Below are 16,413 nucleotides of genomic sequence, written 5' to 3' on the forward strand. Positions count from 1 at the left end.
TATGAATTGGTCTATCCCGTGGATTTAATTTTTAGTTTCAATCTAGACTTCGTTCAGCGAACACAATTTGTGAAATCTGATAGTTTATTTGGAAATATTGCTGCTGTGCCAATTACCTGTGCCACTCAGTAGAAACATTTTGTGCTATGAAATATGCGTGTGTTAATCAATCTCTGTCACTAAAACTGAGACTCAATGTTTGTTTTTGGTAAACTCATACTTATTTACATAACAAAGAAAAAGTTCTGAAAGGCTTTTTTCTTTCTGAGAAATACTTTTTCTGCTTATTTTTGTCTATATTGTATATATATTGTCTATACAAATTTTAATTTTTTTTAACCTTTTACCGTTTGACCGACTGGAAAAAATCGTTTTTGATGACCGAAATCGTTTTCCAGACCGAAAAAATCTTAACCATATTAAAGCATTTTTTGAAAGCTGCCAGTTTTTTGTATAAAAATAAATCTTAATTACGAAAACACATATATTTATGATTTTATTTATTCACATCGTCTTCGGCTTATCGCACAGACTATAAGTGTTTGCTTATAACTATGGAAAACTTCATATCCTATTTCTAAAAGCGTTCTTAGTCAGGTTAAAATCATACGTGTCATCAAAAGGTTTCACTCAAAAGTTGACATTGGTATAGAAAATTAATATTTTTTTTATTCTTCCGATATTCTTTGCATCGGCTTTCAGTTAAACCCCCAGCTCCCGTTACCTCTGCACCAATACTACAAATGTACCTCGAGTACCTCGAGTACACAAACTTATGAAGGTCAATATGCGAAACGTCATTTCCAGTTCTAGAAACAGTTCGTTTGCGTCGTCTTCGTAAGCTTCGGTAGCGCTGAAAGCAATTTTTGAACAGTTGTTTTATTTTGCAGGTCCAACCAGTCCTTAATGAATAACCTCATGACTCAATCATTACTAACTAGTGAATTCATCATAATACACGTGTTCAATATTTAGATTTCTCTATAGGAACTGTACCCAGAGATGCGATCTTTCCTGATTTTTCAGGATTTCCCAGAATTTCTGGCACGTTCCCTGATATCCTGACAAACTCTTAACTTAGCCTGATTTTTTACAGAAACGATCCTGATTTATCCTGGTGTTCATTCTTTTTACTTTATCAGAATGAAAATTATAAGTCCCTGGTTGAAAATGAGAACTGTAATAAAGCTCTTCGTACACGTACAATGCTAACATAAAATCAATTTTTTCTGGTAGAAAGCAGTAGCAAACTTTTTTACCAATATTGTTACGGCGTTTGAGGAAGAATCAGCAAGTCCCCTAGTTCCCACAGTTGATTGTGTGTGAGTCGTCCACAAATGACAAGGTAGAAATGACAGATGGTAGAAAAACGATAGTCGAAGAAAAAGAAAGTAGATTGAATTGAATAAAGAAAGTAAATTTAAGGCATACGATAATAAAAGAATAATTGATGAACTAAAGAAGATAAGGCAACCAGTTTCCATAAAAACGCTGATTTTTTCTGCTCAAAGGAGAGCTTTGATAACTTCTCGTTCAACAAATATGTATGAACGTTGTAAATCGACTGAATAAGCTTTTCCAGAGCGAGAATCCCTAATTATTTTCACTACGCACAAATATGTCGAGACTTTTTAAAACAGTGCTAGATAATTTCAAGAAACCCAGAATATTTTACGAATTTAAGAACGAGTAGCCGCAGAGTTATTGATGTAGAAAGACATATCAGAGTATAATACAGGTCGGACTCGATTATATACAGACTCGATTATATGTGATTCGATTATATACAATTTTGGACTCGATTATATACAGTTTGGAGATTTTTTTTATGTTTCAAATATGGCTTATTTCAAGAAGAAATGTAACCTTTCAACGTTAAGGTGAAGTTCAAGTGGCTATTACATGTACAGTGGGGTAAAAATCGTGATTTTTGAAGATTTTGCTTGAATTTTCACCAGGAATTGTTTATATCGATATTGCAGCCAAATTAAGAAAGATAGAAGTTGGGCGTCAGAGAACAAATTGTAGAGCGGTTAAAGAACTTCAATTCATTGATAGAAACAATTCAGTTTAATATAAATTGTTAGGATGAAATTAATAATAACAAATAAAAAATTATAAAGTTTTAAGTTTTTCACTTCCAAAATGTTATTAAAATCCACTGATTAAGTTTTTCATCTTTCAATGAAAGCATCAGAATCGTCTTCCGTGGCGTACTTTTTAATGTAGAGCCGGTTTGAGGCAACAGAGTCCGAAACAAAAAAAAAGTTCTCAAACTCTGTCATTGTTAAAATTCGAACATATGCGTAGGAGGATTTTTTTTCATCAAATATGATCGTATATTACCTCCTGAGATAAACAGGGTAAATTTTTTTTTTCATGTGAGAAAGGTGTTTTCTGACTTTAAGGGGATGAATCAAAAATCAAATTCCTCTTTTATTTTCAAAAAACAAAAAATACATGCAAAAAAAACAATTAAAAAAAGTTTTTTTTGACTCGATTATATACAGGATTCGGTTATATACAGTGAAAAGAAATCAATAACTGTATATAATCGTGTCCGAGCTGTATTACTCAAGAGCAGTGCGGTGAAAATTCAGTTTCAATCGAAAGAAATCGACGAAAATGAAAAAAAAAACACCATTCGTCACCAAAGAGAAGCATTGATCGATCGCTTGAATTTGGCTAACCTTGTCAACTATTCCCGAAATGGTTCATTGTCAAACGAACGTTATTCCTTCTCATTTGAATGTGATGAATGTATTTGCCCGAAGGAGAACAAATAATTCATTCTCACAATCTCGGCTATCCGCATTGAAGCATGATTTCGGTTTATTCGCTGTCTTATATAAGCAGGGCATACACAGAGCAGGCGGTGGGAGAGCATTTTCTAATGCCCCTCACTCATGTGTCAGCATCACACTCTCACAATAATGCGAGAAACGTAAGAATGAAAGAAATGAAAAATTCACTCTCGACAGTTGCTCCTCTGTTTTTCTCTGTAAACAAACCAAAGCATCGTCGGGTGTCAATTGGGTGTCGGTCACTAGTTCATTGATAGGGACAAACGTAAATCTCAAATAACAGTATGATAAGCGGCTTGAATGAAGGTACGGTTAATCAATCGTATAGAAGGGATACAGTGAAAAGAGATCCGTATGAACGAAGCATGCCCGTACATCAAAGTAGCCAATGAACCCGCGATATTGGTGTGAAGAGAAGTGTTGTCGACTGATGGCTGATGGTATTTTGCGTTCGAATTCAAATGAATGAATTGATTATTTCCAGTACTGCTCAAGAGAAGCTTTTCGAATTTAATGTCAATATCATAAGATTCTATATAACGATTATTCGTCAGAATGAAGGTAAAATCAACTTTAATGGTGAAACTATAGTAAATATATCAATAATCAAATTAAATAACATAAAAATTTTAAAAAAATATTCAACAATTTATCCACTGCTGATATTTTTTCTTCATTTAATGAAAGTACTGACGAAGAAATAAAATAAATTGAATATTGATTTTTCCGCAATTCAATGTAGTGATGCTGTAGATTTTTGAGGAAAATATATAAACTATCAAAAGATCCCTGCAGCAATCTCTCAATGGCGAGAACTTCAACATTATGGCCAGTATAAAAAATACGAGTGAACAAACATGTTGTAGAAGAATGCAGTTTTAAACTGCGTTGAAGACGACGGAAGATTACAACAAAACGATTAGAATGTAGAATAAAATAGAATATATGTAAGATGATGCTATGGTTTCCCGAAATCGACACGATCTTTATTTTTCGTTGAACAGATAGAAAAAAAAACATTCAAAAAACTACTGAAAATTTCAACTCCAAAACTATAAAACTTGCAAAATGTTGGTCACAGATTGAAATGTAGGAAATTGTTAAAAATGTTCATCAAAAACAAAAAATCGATGGGTTGTATCCGACACACGACCGCATAGGACGTAGGACTACGCAATCTTTTTTTTTTAATTTGTTGGTTTATCATTTCGGATATAATTTGCGAATACGTCGAAATTTCATAAATAACTCTTTAGTAAAAAGTTCCGGAGACCCTGAAAAGATTTAATGGCTTGCGTGGTTTTGTAGAATTATTTCGAGAAGCGATGATTCTTTGTTATTTGCGAGAACAATACACTAATTGGTCATATGTCGCAAATTTTTTCTTTATATCAATACACGCATTGCGCTGAGTATTTAACGAGAGGCATCTTCCGTGCATCGACATTCAACAAGCATCAAACACGCGTCTAACAGATGCACACAGTCGCAGCGATAAAAATGAAACATCATGAGAAAGACCGTTTATGAAAAATCGTTTCTCGACTCTCGACCAAAGATTCTGAGAATTTTCCTCAGAGAACATGCAATACTTATACGCTAACGACAGCTTACTATGAAAGGGTGGATTTTACATCGCAAATCTTCTCTTTTCGCTATCCCCCTTCGTTGTTTCTATTTTAGTGGCTGCATAAATTGCCCGTTATTGACAGCTCTGTTCGGGAGAGCACACAAATGAACAGAACAAATGTATGGAGAAATGGGAATGCTTCCAATTTTCAGCAATTTAAACCATATACAGGCTATGGGTTTGTAATGTATAGCTTATAAAACAAATCTTAGAAAATTTCCGATTCGATTGGTATGCAAATCGTTGAAATCCGTTCGCAGTAAAAATAGTTATTAACGTTAACTTTATTTCATAAAAACGTGACCTGTTTTCTGATTTGGCACCCTTAATGTAAGACGTAGTCCTACGTCAAAAATGTTTATTCCAAAAACAGACAAATGAAAATGTTACGAGTAAAATATTGGAAGTAACTTCTCGAAGGAAAACTGAAAAAATTGTTGTTGGAAAAACCTCTTTTGCTGTAACACTGCCTTTCTTCCGATGAATGAAGATATATAAGATAGTATATAAATACTTGTTAGTTATTATTTTTATCCAAATAAAAAAAAAAGTATGCTTTTGATAAAAACGGATATTTATTTTTTTCAAATTTAGGTTTTCAATGAAGATTCCAACAATTTTCTATTTCAGTCTTGATTCAAAATTTTGCATATCTCATAATTATTGAGTTAATAATTTGAAATAATGTTTGTAAAAATTTAAGGAAAAAAAGGAACAAGAGGGTTGTGTTTGAGACACGACCGCAACGTTGACGTAGGATTACGTTAGGCTATTCATGTCATATTGATTTTGGATATATTTGAAACATTACATTACAGGCAATAATTGTGAGTAAAAGAACTGCGGCAGCAAGCGTATACCTTCGATTTCATTACACTCCCCAATTCTCACGATGCACTCAATTTTCGTTTCTCGTTTTGTAAAAATAATTCTACGTCAAAAACATAGACATTTTTCCAAAAAGTCCTCTAGATTTATTTTTGAGCTATCAAGTAACTTTGTATTGCTTGCCAATGCTTTTACATTCCCTAGAATTCACTGTAATCTGAGATGGTACTGGAAAAGGCTTTCATGTCCGGTGCTTACAGCTCTTCGTTTGATCCATTCTGTTACCTCTTCGTTTGATTGGAAATGTTGGTTATCCGGTCATAATGAAAGTTCCGATGTTGGGGGGGTTTGACTGAAGTGAAATTGTGCCTTGTTGTTCAGCCACCAACAAAACATGTCTAAATTTACCAAGAAATTCATGATTTGACAACTGATTTATGCCGTGCAGTCGACGGATTGATGAACTTTTGATGAACATTCGATGAAGTTCTTAAGCAAATTTCTTCGAGTATTAGCATAAAATTAATACTGATCGCTAATCGAACTTTCTAATCGCAGTGATCGACATGTTCAACACTTTTCGAAGCCATACTGATATGTGAAACTTTTTTTATTGTGTAATGGAAACCTTTTCCAACATCAAAACAAAAAAAACTCACATCAATTACGGATTTTGGCGGGAAAAATATTTAAATTTAGAGTAATATGGTGGAATAATTTCTGTTTCATATTCATCTACCTTTTAAGTCCTCCGCAAGCTCTATCATGGTTTTTTTGAGGCTTTTGATCAAAAGTTCTATGATTCAATCGATTTTTTCATCGGTTTCCAATGTCGTGCCGCTGCTATGCTACAAACCCTTTGCTGCTGTTAAAACTGTTTGAAATCGACTAGAAATTATAGCTTTGCGTAGTGGCAATATGGTAATCAATATGTTGCAGATATAAACAGATGGTGAAATAAAATGGCTGGTCGGACTGATCAACGGAAAGTCCATTCGATTTTGTAGATTTTATTCGAATTTAACGTCTCTACGAACCAACTCAGACGATAGCTTCTCGAGCATTTTCGAGCGTATCGAATGAAAAACAATCAGCGCGTGTGTGCGATATCGTTTGAATCCCATGACCCATTTATCTCCCACACCATGATCTAATAAGTTCCATTCAAACTGCACCTTGAAGGGCCTCTAAATTATTCGAAGCCACCGTTCAGATACACCTTCAATTGCATACCGTATCTCACCGCTCTGGCAATATCACGGGTTTGTCTATATAAATCCCCGATTGAGCGCACTTATCATCAGTTGAACGGGAACAGCAACGATGCTTAGTTTCGAAGTTTTGCGAGCGCTGCTGGCGACGTTAGTACTTCTCCTGTCGGGAGTATTTGCACAGCAAGACGCCCCGAAAGAGTGGTGGGAAACGACCGTGTTCTATCAAATCTACCCGCGCTCTTTCTTCGACTCGGACGACGATGGAGTTGGAGATGTGAAGGGGATAACCGCCAAATTGCAACACCTAAAGGACACCGGATTGGAGGCAACTTGGCTTAGCCCAATCTTCTCATCGCCCCAGGTGGACTTTGGATACGATGTGAGCGATTTTCGGTCGGTGGATCCGCTTTTCGGCACGAATGAGGACTTGGAGGAATTGTTTGTCGAAGCAAAAAAGTTGGGGATCAAAATAATTCTGGACTTTGTTCCGAACCATTCCAGCAACGAGCACGAATGGTTCATTAAGTCCGAGCAGAGAATCGATCCGTACACGGATTATTATGTGTGGCATAATGGGAGTAGCGATGGCATGCAGCCAGGTGAGCGCCCGCGAGTTCCAAACAATTGGGTTAGTGTTTTTGTGGATAGTTCTTTTTTCTAAACAGTTTATTAAACGCAATACTTACAAAACAGCAATCCGTTTTCCGTGGTTCAGCCTGGGAATGGAGTGAGGAACGCCAACAGTACTACCTACATCAGTTCGCCGTCGGTCAGCCGGATTTGAACTATCGCAACGAGAAGGTCATCGAAGAGTTCGATGAAATTCTGCGCTTCTGGATGCAGAAAGGTGCATCTGGTTTCCGGATTGATGCCGTCAACCATATGTTCGAGGTGGAAGACTTCCGTGACGAACCAATCAACGACCCCAGCGATCCGCTCAGCTACGGTTACACCCATCATATCTACACGAAGGATTTACTCGAAACGTACGATGTGGTGGCACATTGGCGTGAGGTGATGGATGAATTTGTGAAAGAAAATGATGTGGACACCATGTGAGTTGTACCGGCTTTGCGGTTGACATAGTTTTTCTTCAGGTTCGCTTGATTCCTTGCAGAATTATGATGACGGAAGCATACGCTAATATGACAATGACCATGAAGTTCTACGAGTCGGATGATGGCACTCAGCAACGGGCCCATTTCCCCTTCAACTTTGTCATGATCGAGGAACTAGGGGATGCTTCGAAGGCGTCTGACTTCAAATACATAATCGATCGTTGGCTGGAAAATATGCCCCGTGGCAAAGTTACTAACTGGGTTTTGGGCAACCATGACAAACCACGCGTTGCCAGTCGCTATGGACGTCAGCGTATCGACGGAATGGCCCTCCTGGTGATGACACTACCCGGAGTGGCTGTTATATACAACGGCGAGGAAATTGGCATGGAAGATTTCAGGGATATCTCATACGAGGATACCAAAGATCCCCAAGGATGCAATCTGGGACCAGAAAGTTACAAATGGGCCTCTAGGGATCCGCAGCGCACGCCGTTCCACTGGGATGATACCTTTAACGCTGGGTTTTCAAGGGCACCCCGCACCTGGCTACCGATGCATCCGTTGTATAGACAGACTAATCTCCTCAAACAGAAAGAAGCCGATTGTAGCACCTATAAGTTCTACGTTGATGCCCTGAAACTTCGCAAGGAACGTGTTTTCACGCACGGGGAGTTCCGATCCCGAGCGTACAACGACGATGTGTTTGGCTTGGTGCGGTTTGTTCGCGAAAACGAACAGCGGACGCTCGATCCGTTCTACGTTGTTATGATCAATTTTGCCGATCGAACCCACACGGTTGACGTTAGTGATCTTTATCGATTCAGCGGCGATAGCGCGACGGTACGCCTGATCGGTACGGAGTCACGGCACCTGGTTGGGGACGTGGTCGATCCGTCAGCATTGGTTTTGGGGCCGTACGAAGCGATTATGATTGGCCATGCCGATGCCGATGCTGATGACGATGCCGATGCCGATGGTTCAGCTGGCGTGAAAGTAACGACTGACTTGTTATTATTCGTTATTATCACCTGTAATTTCCTGTTAATAAAATGATTACAGTGAGGGAAGTCTCGTTACAATATCCTTTGTTTTAACATTTCTCAAAGGTACGAATGGTTGTGTTTGTTCTTGTTTGCTTTTCTCACAAATAATGACTGCTCATATTTTTCTCAGAAGACAAAGTCCATCAAAAACGGATGAGAAAAGCTGTGTAAGACATTCCCGTTCACAAATGTGTTCTAGAATGAATCGTGAAACAATGCAGAAAAATCTCACATTTCGAAAAAGTTGTCCTTTTTTCCATCTGACATTTCTTCATTTCAAATATGAAATAATCCGTAAATAGGAACATCTATCAACACTGCCATAAAATTTCATATCATCCAGCCCATGAACTGTTGATAATCAAATTGAATACTAATGAACATTCTTCTGTTATTTACAGGTAAGCTCCCAATTCGTTCCCCCATCGGAACCCTAGTCGAAAGTAAGTCAGTTATTAATGGAAAATCATAAATGAAGAGACGGAGAAGTTAATTGACATGAACCAAACACTACAAACCAAGCGCCTCAGATCTGGCTGTGTTTGTTTACACCCAGAAGCGTTTGTACCTTCAATAAATCCGCCAAACGTTTTATTGCCCCCCAATATATCAGCGACTATAGAATAATTAATTTAACTGATAACAGCTGCGAACAGTTTTAGAATGATCCATTATGTCGCTTATCTTCGTTTCGTACCCTCCCTTCAATCCAGCCCATGCAGCCGAAGTGCGTCAATTGCAAACGGTACCTCTTGAAGCGGAGTTTGGCTAAAAAGAAAGAGAGAAAAAAAAACTACGGAACATGATTAGGCACTAATCTTATCAGGTGTGCGAGGGAGAGCACACTATCAATGGTGGTGATAAACATACAAGGTGATTTTTTTTCGCCTTGTGGTCCACACTTGAATGACAGATTTATTGCCGAATTCTTATCTGTTTTGGTGTTTTGATGGTCATTGGCAGTTTGTGGCACGTGATAGGTTTTCCACACTATGGATTGCCCATAATGCATTGGATAAGTTACTATCTTTTTGAGTATGTACCCTCTGTCCTTCAGGCATAATCGATTGTAAACATTATGATGGAAATTTGGAGCTATGCTTTATGATTTGTCCGAGACATATTCAGCTTTTGTTTCATTATTATCCAACACTTCTCTTATTGACGAAACTGGGGACAAATTGTTAGATTCAACTCCATTGTCTTTATAACTTCGTAGCACGTCCTTGCTGTAATGGCAGCTGGTTAAATCTGGACAAAACGTAACTGGACCATCATGGGACTTATTAAAGGGTAAAATCCGTTTGTATAGGCACTCTCTTTTTCATACCTCCGAAGTCATGCTCTTATCCGTCTCAAAATCGCTGGTTTTATTGTCACAGGAACATATATCTTGCCAAGTCATGAATTTTTTGCCGAAATCATCCACGAAAACAAATTTAAATCTGCTAAGAACCTTGCCATGAATTAGAGTCTTGTAGAATTAGATCCCCGGGATTTTGTTGAAATCGACTTCTCATAAGTTTCATCGTCGATCAAGACATATCCATCGCGATTCGCCTGGTTATATTTCGGAATACCTCGAAACCAAGTTGATTTTGAACTACGATGAAAAATATACTGAATAGAACTGTTTACAAACAACGAAACGCTGTCAAACGCTTCTATATCCGAGCACAAAAGCGTCACAAAAATGAAGTTTCCCATTCCTAATGATCTATACTTGGAAATAACAAACCCCTATTGGTATGATGTTCTCTTCTATAGTGTTTTTATTTTACAACTAGCAGACCCAGCAAACTGTGTTTTGCCAAATTGTTCGAAAATGATCGATGAAATAGAACGAATGAAACGATTTGAACGAAAGTGTGTTTCATGTATGTGCTGTCGGAAGTAACGGAGGGCATTGTCATTCGATAAACAAACGTAAAAGATTCGAGATTATTGATGATTGTCCTCCATTATCAGTATTTCTTCTTTGATATATTTGACATCCTCCTACGCTTTCATTAACAAAACACTTTGTGCGGCTGTTCGGGTGATTATGACTCGATCGGATTTCAGAATACGGGTGAGTAGCAGGGTTACCATATGCACAGAATAATCTGTATTTATACAGATTTTTTTGGATTTCATACATTTTTCAAAATATTGTTCCAATATTATTTATAGTTTGTTTTCTTTATCCCATTTGATTATTTATTTAAGCTCGTTAGCATTTTAGCTGTAACATAGTTGGATTTTAATCATGTGCATATTGCATGTTTTATCGTACCCATAAATTGTACATTACATAGTATTTTCAGACGATAGAGTATTCCTTCTGTTTTCCATTGTTCAGTTAGACCGGACAGCGGAGACAGTTGATATGATCATTGTTGTGTTATTAATAGCACAATAGTCCGATGTTTCTTGTAGAGCAGAGCAGTTGTATAGATGAATCGATATTGACTCAACCGTGGATCGATCTCAATCTCTGATGAATGTTGCGAGGACGTAGTTTTTCTGTAACAGCACAAAGATGGTCAATTGAGGGCCTCGAGTTTTGAACTCACAAAGTGCCATACAAATTAAACACCAATATCTGCATTAGTCGAGAATCAATCAAGAAAATGAAACCAAATTAGGCATGTGAAGGTTTTAGGGAGCAATAAATGATTGTATGGTGGTTAGATACTCCTCCCCTCTCTCTTAGGGAGGGAGGGGAAGTGTGTGGGCTGCCATACAAATGAAACACAAATTTCCGCATTTCTCGAGAATTAATCAAGCAAATGCAACAAATGATTCTATGGTAGTAAGATACTCCTCCCCTCTCTCTTGGGGGGGGTCTGCCATACAAATGAAACACAAATTTCTACATTACTCCAGAATTAATCAAAAAAATGAAACCAAATTAGGCATACGGCGGTTTTAGGGTACGTTTCTCAAGTGGTTTAACATTTCTCCCCCTCTACATGGGTTGCGCTGAATAACTCGAGAACTAATCAAGCAAATGGAATCAAACTTGGCATATAGAGGTTTTAGGGATCGATAAACGTTTCTATGGTGGTTCGACTATCTTGCTCTCTCTATAAGGAGAGGCTGCCATACAAATGAAACACAAATTTCTGCACAACTCGAGAACTAATGAGGCAAATTGAGCCAAATTTGAGATGTGAGGGTTTTTGGGTACGAAAAATGTTTCTATGATGGTATGAAACCCTTCTCTTCTCTCGAATGGAGAGGGGGTTCCATAAAAATAATACGCATATTCCAACTAAACATTACAATTGAAAAATTTCAAAAAACTCTGAAGGAAAATGGGAAAATTCGAAAAATTCAATTCGCATGTGTTCTACAATTACATATTGACGAGCGTTGTTAGTCCATTTGATGTTTGCGGTAACGAAATTGATCTTCGTTCGAAAGTGGAAATGGATTTTGTTATGATAAAACTCACTCCTTCTATCTATATATAAAAAATGGATCGCCGAATGTGTTGATAAGAGCAAATCTCGAAAAAGATATTGTCCGATTCAGGTCTGTCTTCATTCTATCATATTTTCTTCATCAAACATTAATTCCATGTAACAGAGAAACATGTTATTTGCGAGTGGATGAAAAATTGTGCACGAGAATTGTGTCTGAAAATAATTTGATATTATAATGTCGAGTTTTGGTGGAAATACTGAAATTTTATAGTTCAAAATAATTTTAAAGGGTAGATTAGAAGATCAATCAATGAACAATTCTGCGATTGGACCCATGAACGTGCGCTTGGTAAGAAAACGTGGATGTGATAACGAAAAATTTTGGGCGGGACGAAGTTTGCCGGGTCAGCTATTTTCGTATAAAAAATGTTTTTCATTTAAATAGAATACTAATTTGATACAGAGAAGTTAATTTTCATTCATAATTTTAATTTTAAAAACGTGTTCCGCTTGAAAATCAATTACTCTAACTCCCCTAAACTAGTAACCGAAACTCATTGCCGTCAACGCGAATTAGCCTACATTGAAAAGCCGGTCCGCTCTGCACTATGCAGTATTTCAATAATTCAAAGAGTTTATTCAATAAGGCTTCTGAAATCGCGATCAAAAAATAAGGGATGAGGTTAAGAGGGAGAAAATTTGGGGTTTTATGTTATTTTGAAGCCAAATTTTAAAAATATACAGCAACAAAAAATATTATTCAGGAAAATATGTTTTTTTCAGCATAGAGCCACCCTAATCGGTATTTAATATATGGTTATCGGTACCCTAGTGGTATCATATATAGTTTACGACCAATTCTAACGCCTGTCAATTTTTTTGTATATAATTTAATCAAAATCGGTTCAGCTGTTTTGGAGGGGGTTCGACCACAAACACCGTGACACGAGATTTTCATTATTTTGCAATAAACACCATCATGGGCAATAATGAATTGTGATCCAAAACCCATTATGATTTAATAAAACCTCTAGAATTTTCCTTTGATTCTTATTCTCTTATTCTTCTTGGCCAGTCAAATAAAGGGTGTGTCACATCAAATTGCATCACGGAAAAAACGCTGAAGAAATTGAATTTTTGGAAATTATATCTTCAGCTTTCGCTTATAATCAGATAAGAGTGTATAGATCACGTTGGCCATGCTTCACTGTCAATTTTTCGTAAATTTGGAAAAATGTCGTCGAACGAAAAAGAGCGTCGTGAATTAATCCTGCGCACTCATTTCGAGAATCCGAAGTTGTCACATCGGGACATCGGTAAGATGCTGGGAATCGTCCAATCCACGGTCAGCAGAGTACTAAAACGATACTTCGAGAACCTAACCATCGACCGGAAGGTGAAGAACGGCAAAAATGGATGCTCCGTCAGTGAAAAAGATCACAAGCGCGTAGTTAAGCAGTTTAGACGTGATCCGAGAAGTTCGGTCCGGGATGTCGCCAATAAGCTGAATTTGTCAAGTTCATTCGTCCAGCGGACCAAGCAGCGGGAGAACCTGCGTACATACAAGGTTCAGAAGGCTCCTAACCGCGACGAAAGGCAAAACATGATGGGGAAGACGCGAGCCCGGAAGCTGTACACCGAAATGCTGACGAAGCCGCATTGCCTGGTAATGGACGACGAAACCTACGTCAAAGCGGACTTTCGTCAGCTGCCGGGCCTGTTGTTCTTCTCCGCAGAGGACAAAGTCAGCGTTCCGGAGGAGATTCGCAAGCAGAAACTATCCAAGTTTGCCAAAAAGTACATGGTGTGGCAAGCGATCTGCTCTTGCGGAAAGCGGAGCGCCCCCTTCGTGATGACCGGCACGGTAAACGGGCAGGTTTACCTTAAGGAGTGCCTACAGAAGCGCTTACTACCACTATTGAAGCAGCAGGAGGGCCCGACCATCTTCTGGCCGGATCTCGCTTCGTGCCACTATTCAAAGGACGTGTTGGAGTGGTACGAAGCCAACGGGGTCACCTTCGTGCCAAAGGAAATGAACCCGCCCAACGCGCCGGAGCTTCGCACAATAGAGAAATATTGGGCGATTATGAAGCAGGCCCTCCGGAAGAACCCAAAAGTTGTCAAATCGGAGGCGGACTTCAAGAGAAAATGGATTTCTGTTCAAAAAAAACTACAACCTGACGTTGTACTGAACCTTATGGACGGGGTAAAGAGGAAGGTGCGAGCACACGGGCTTGGGCTCGAAGTATGAATAAAAAGAAAATGCCAAAAGTTGTTTAATAGTTTTTATTTTACTGTCTAAAATTTTCAAAAGGATCGGTCTACTGGGCGAATTTCTACAGCGTTTTTTCCGTGATGCAATTTGATGTGACACACCCTTTACTTCAAGCCTGACACTATTCAAAGGGCAAGGGTAGGGCATTTCCATACGCTGTAAACAATAGCGCTGATGAGTTAGTACTTTTTATGTTTTCAAAAAAAAATCTGCAAACAAAACGTCCCGAGAATTAGCCGTTTTATATTCGGATGTCATTTCAGCAGAAATTAATTTGATGTTGCGAAGTTGTTGCAGTTTAAACAAACAGCTGTGTGTTGTTTTGTTCTTTGTGGGCCGTGTTCGTACTAAGTATGTTTTCGTTTGTTTATGATGAAAGTCGCGGAACAGAGTTCTCCGAGAGCGCGTCTTTCGGATGCTTGGACAGCATCGGGGATAGCTACAAGAAGAACTGTTTGCCAAAAATAATTGCTTTTGTAAAAAAACACCATAAGGTTGTGTTCTGACCTGGCCTAACGTCATGTCGTTACGCAGAGGCCACTCTGGATTGGTCAGGCACGATCAATCGAGTCGTATTGGACCATACTGTCCCATTCGGTGTACGAAAATGGTTGGAAAGTCATTACAGTTCAAAACCTCTCAAATCCCATGTCATCAGATGAGCCAAAAAAGTGGACCTCAATGTGGTCTCGAATACAAAAAGGCTCCTCACTTTTAGCAAACAGTCAGATCGCATGTACTGTCAAAACGTAACCACGCTAGAAATCACTGATGTGAAATCTTTCATTGATAAATATCTTGAATTCTTTATATTTGCAAGACTATCATCATTTTCATACATCTCCCTCTGGGAGTGAAATCGAATTTGAAAAGTTTTTAAAACTTAATGTAGTTTGTAATAAAACATTTGAGTCAATGTTTGCGCTAAAAACACATTGAATTGTATGAGAACAAAGCTCATAGATACGTTCGAGATGTTGTATTTGGGTATTCGCGGTGTTTTTTCATAGTTGGTACCTGTATTTTCTGAAATAGAAGCGACCATGTTGTCATCGCTGAAGACAAGATTTTCTAGCGACGAGAGGTGGTTTCATGAGCAGATCACACAATTCGAACAACAAACAAATTATTAATGCTTTCCCAATGAATCAGGTTCAAGCTAAGTTCCAGAGTTATTTGGATATAATTCGCATTTGTAAAAACATTTGTTCACCACCCGAGCAATGGATGATTGTTACCCTTTCTAATTCGAACCCCCGAGAAATCGGTCGAAAAAATCAGTTATGACCATAAATATTACATTGGGGAAAAGTTAACTATTATTTTCTCGGTAGCTGGCTTTAGTGATCAATATCTCGCGTAATATCGATCACACAATTTCAAGTTTAGGCTCGTTGTAAAGGTGTCAAACTGAACAAATTCTTTTGCTGTTTTTTTGTTTGTTTCACTCAATTGTGAGTAATACGGTATTAACAATGGAGGTCAACAAAGAGAAAATTTCGGTACATTTCCCACTTTTTTATTTACAAAGGCGAAAATACAAGCCAGGTCGCTGAAATTGTGAATGGTGTTTATGGTGCTTATACTGCAACAGTAAAATACGTGCAATTTTCACTTTTTTTCTAATTTTTTTTCCATTTTTTTTCAATCTTTTTTAGTGCAATACACTAAATTCAGATCTCTATTATCAACAAAAAGGACCGTTTGAACCTAGCGATTGACCAGAAACGTTCAGAATTGGCCAACAGAAGAAGCGTAGTGTTCCATCAGGACAACGCAAGGCCACACAATTCTGAGAGCTGGGATGCTTTAATGCATCAACCATATAGTTCGGACCTGGCACCAAGCGATTACCACCTTTTTCTCGCACTGCAAAATTTCCAGAATGTAAAGAAATTGGGTTCATAAGAAGATTGTAAAAATCTGTTGCTAGAGTTTTTCGCCAATAAGGACTAAGACTTCTTTGATAGAGACATTATGGAGTTACCTTATAAATGGCAACAAATTGTATAACAAAACGGTGCATATTCGGCCCAAATCGAATAATCCGAAGCATATGAAAAATAGTTTTGAAATTCACCCAAAAAAAAATGGATAACTTTTTCCCCAACCTAATATAATTAAATTCAAAAATACTGAACCGTTCAG

The 16,413-nt window shown here is 37.9% G+C and overlaps 2 protein-coding genes across 7 annotated transcripts in view; both read left to right on the forward strand.

Annotated features, from left to right (window-relative positions):
- The window catches only part of LOC129773218 (dual specificity calcium/calmodulin-dependent 3',5'-cyclic nucleotide phosphodiesterase 1A-like), a 544,686-nt gene that overhangs the window by 296,597 nt on the left and 231,676 nt on the right, over positions 1–16,413 (forward strand). The gene's annotated exons all lie outside the window — the stretch shown is intronic.
- On the forward strand, positions 6,576–8,631 carry LOC129773221 (maltase 1-like). Its single transcript, XM_055776814.1, has 3 exons — positions 6,576–7,104; positions 7,170–7,531; positions 7,594–8,631. The coding sequence occupies exons 1-3, from the start codon at positions 6,586–6,588 to the stop codon at positions 8,588–8,590; spliced, it is 1,878 nt and encodes a 625-aa protein (XP_055632789.1). The 5' UTR covers positions 6,576–6,585; the 3' UTR covers positions 8,591–8,631.

This window comes from Toxorhynchites rutilus, chromosome 3, assembly GCF_029784135.1.
Source record: "Toxorhynchites rutilus septentrionalis strain SRP chromosome 3, ASM2978413v1, whole genome shotgun sequence".
Lineage (NCBI taxonomy): Eukaryota > Metazoa > Arthropoda > Insecta > Diptera > Culicidae > Toxorhynchites > Toxorhynchites rutilus.

Bases quoted from the DNA above. Each gene is read 5' to 3' on its own strand.
- LOC129773221 (XM_055776814.1), top strand. From the start codon at position 6,586: ATGCTTAGTTTCGAAGTTTTGCGAGCGCTGCTGGCGACGTTAGTACTT. The intron at 7,105-7,169 runs GTTAGTGTTTTT...CTTACAAAACAG, and splicing joins CGCGAGTTCCAAACAATTGG to CAATCCGTTTTCCGTGGTTC. The intron at 7,532-7,593 runs GTGAGTTGTACC...GATTCCTTGCAG, and splicing joins GAAAATGATGTGGACACCAT to AATTATGATGACGGAAGCAT.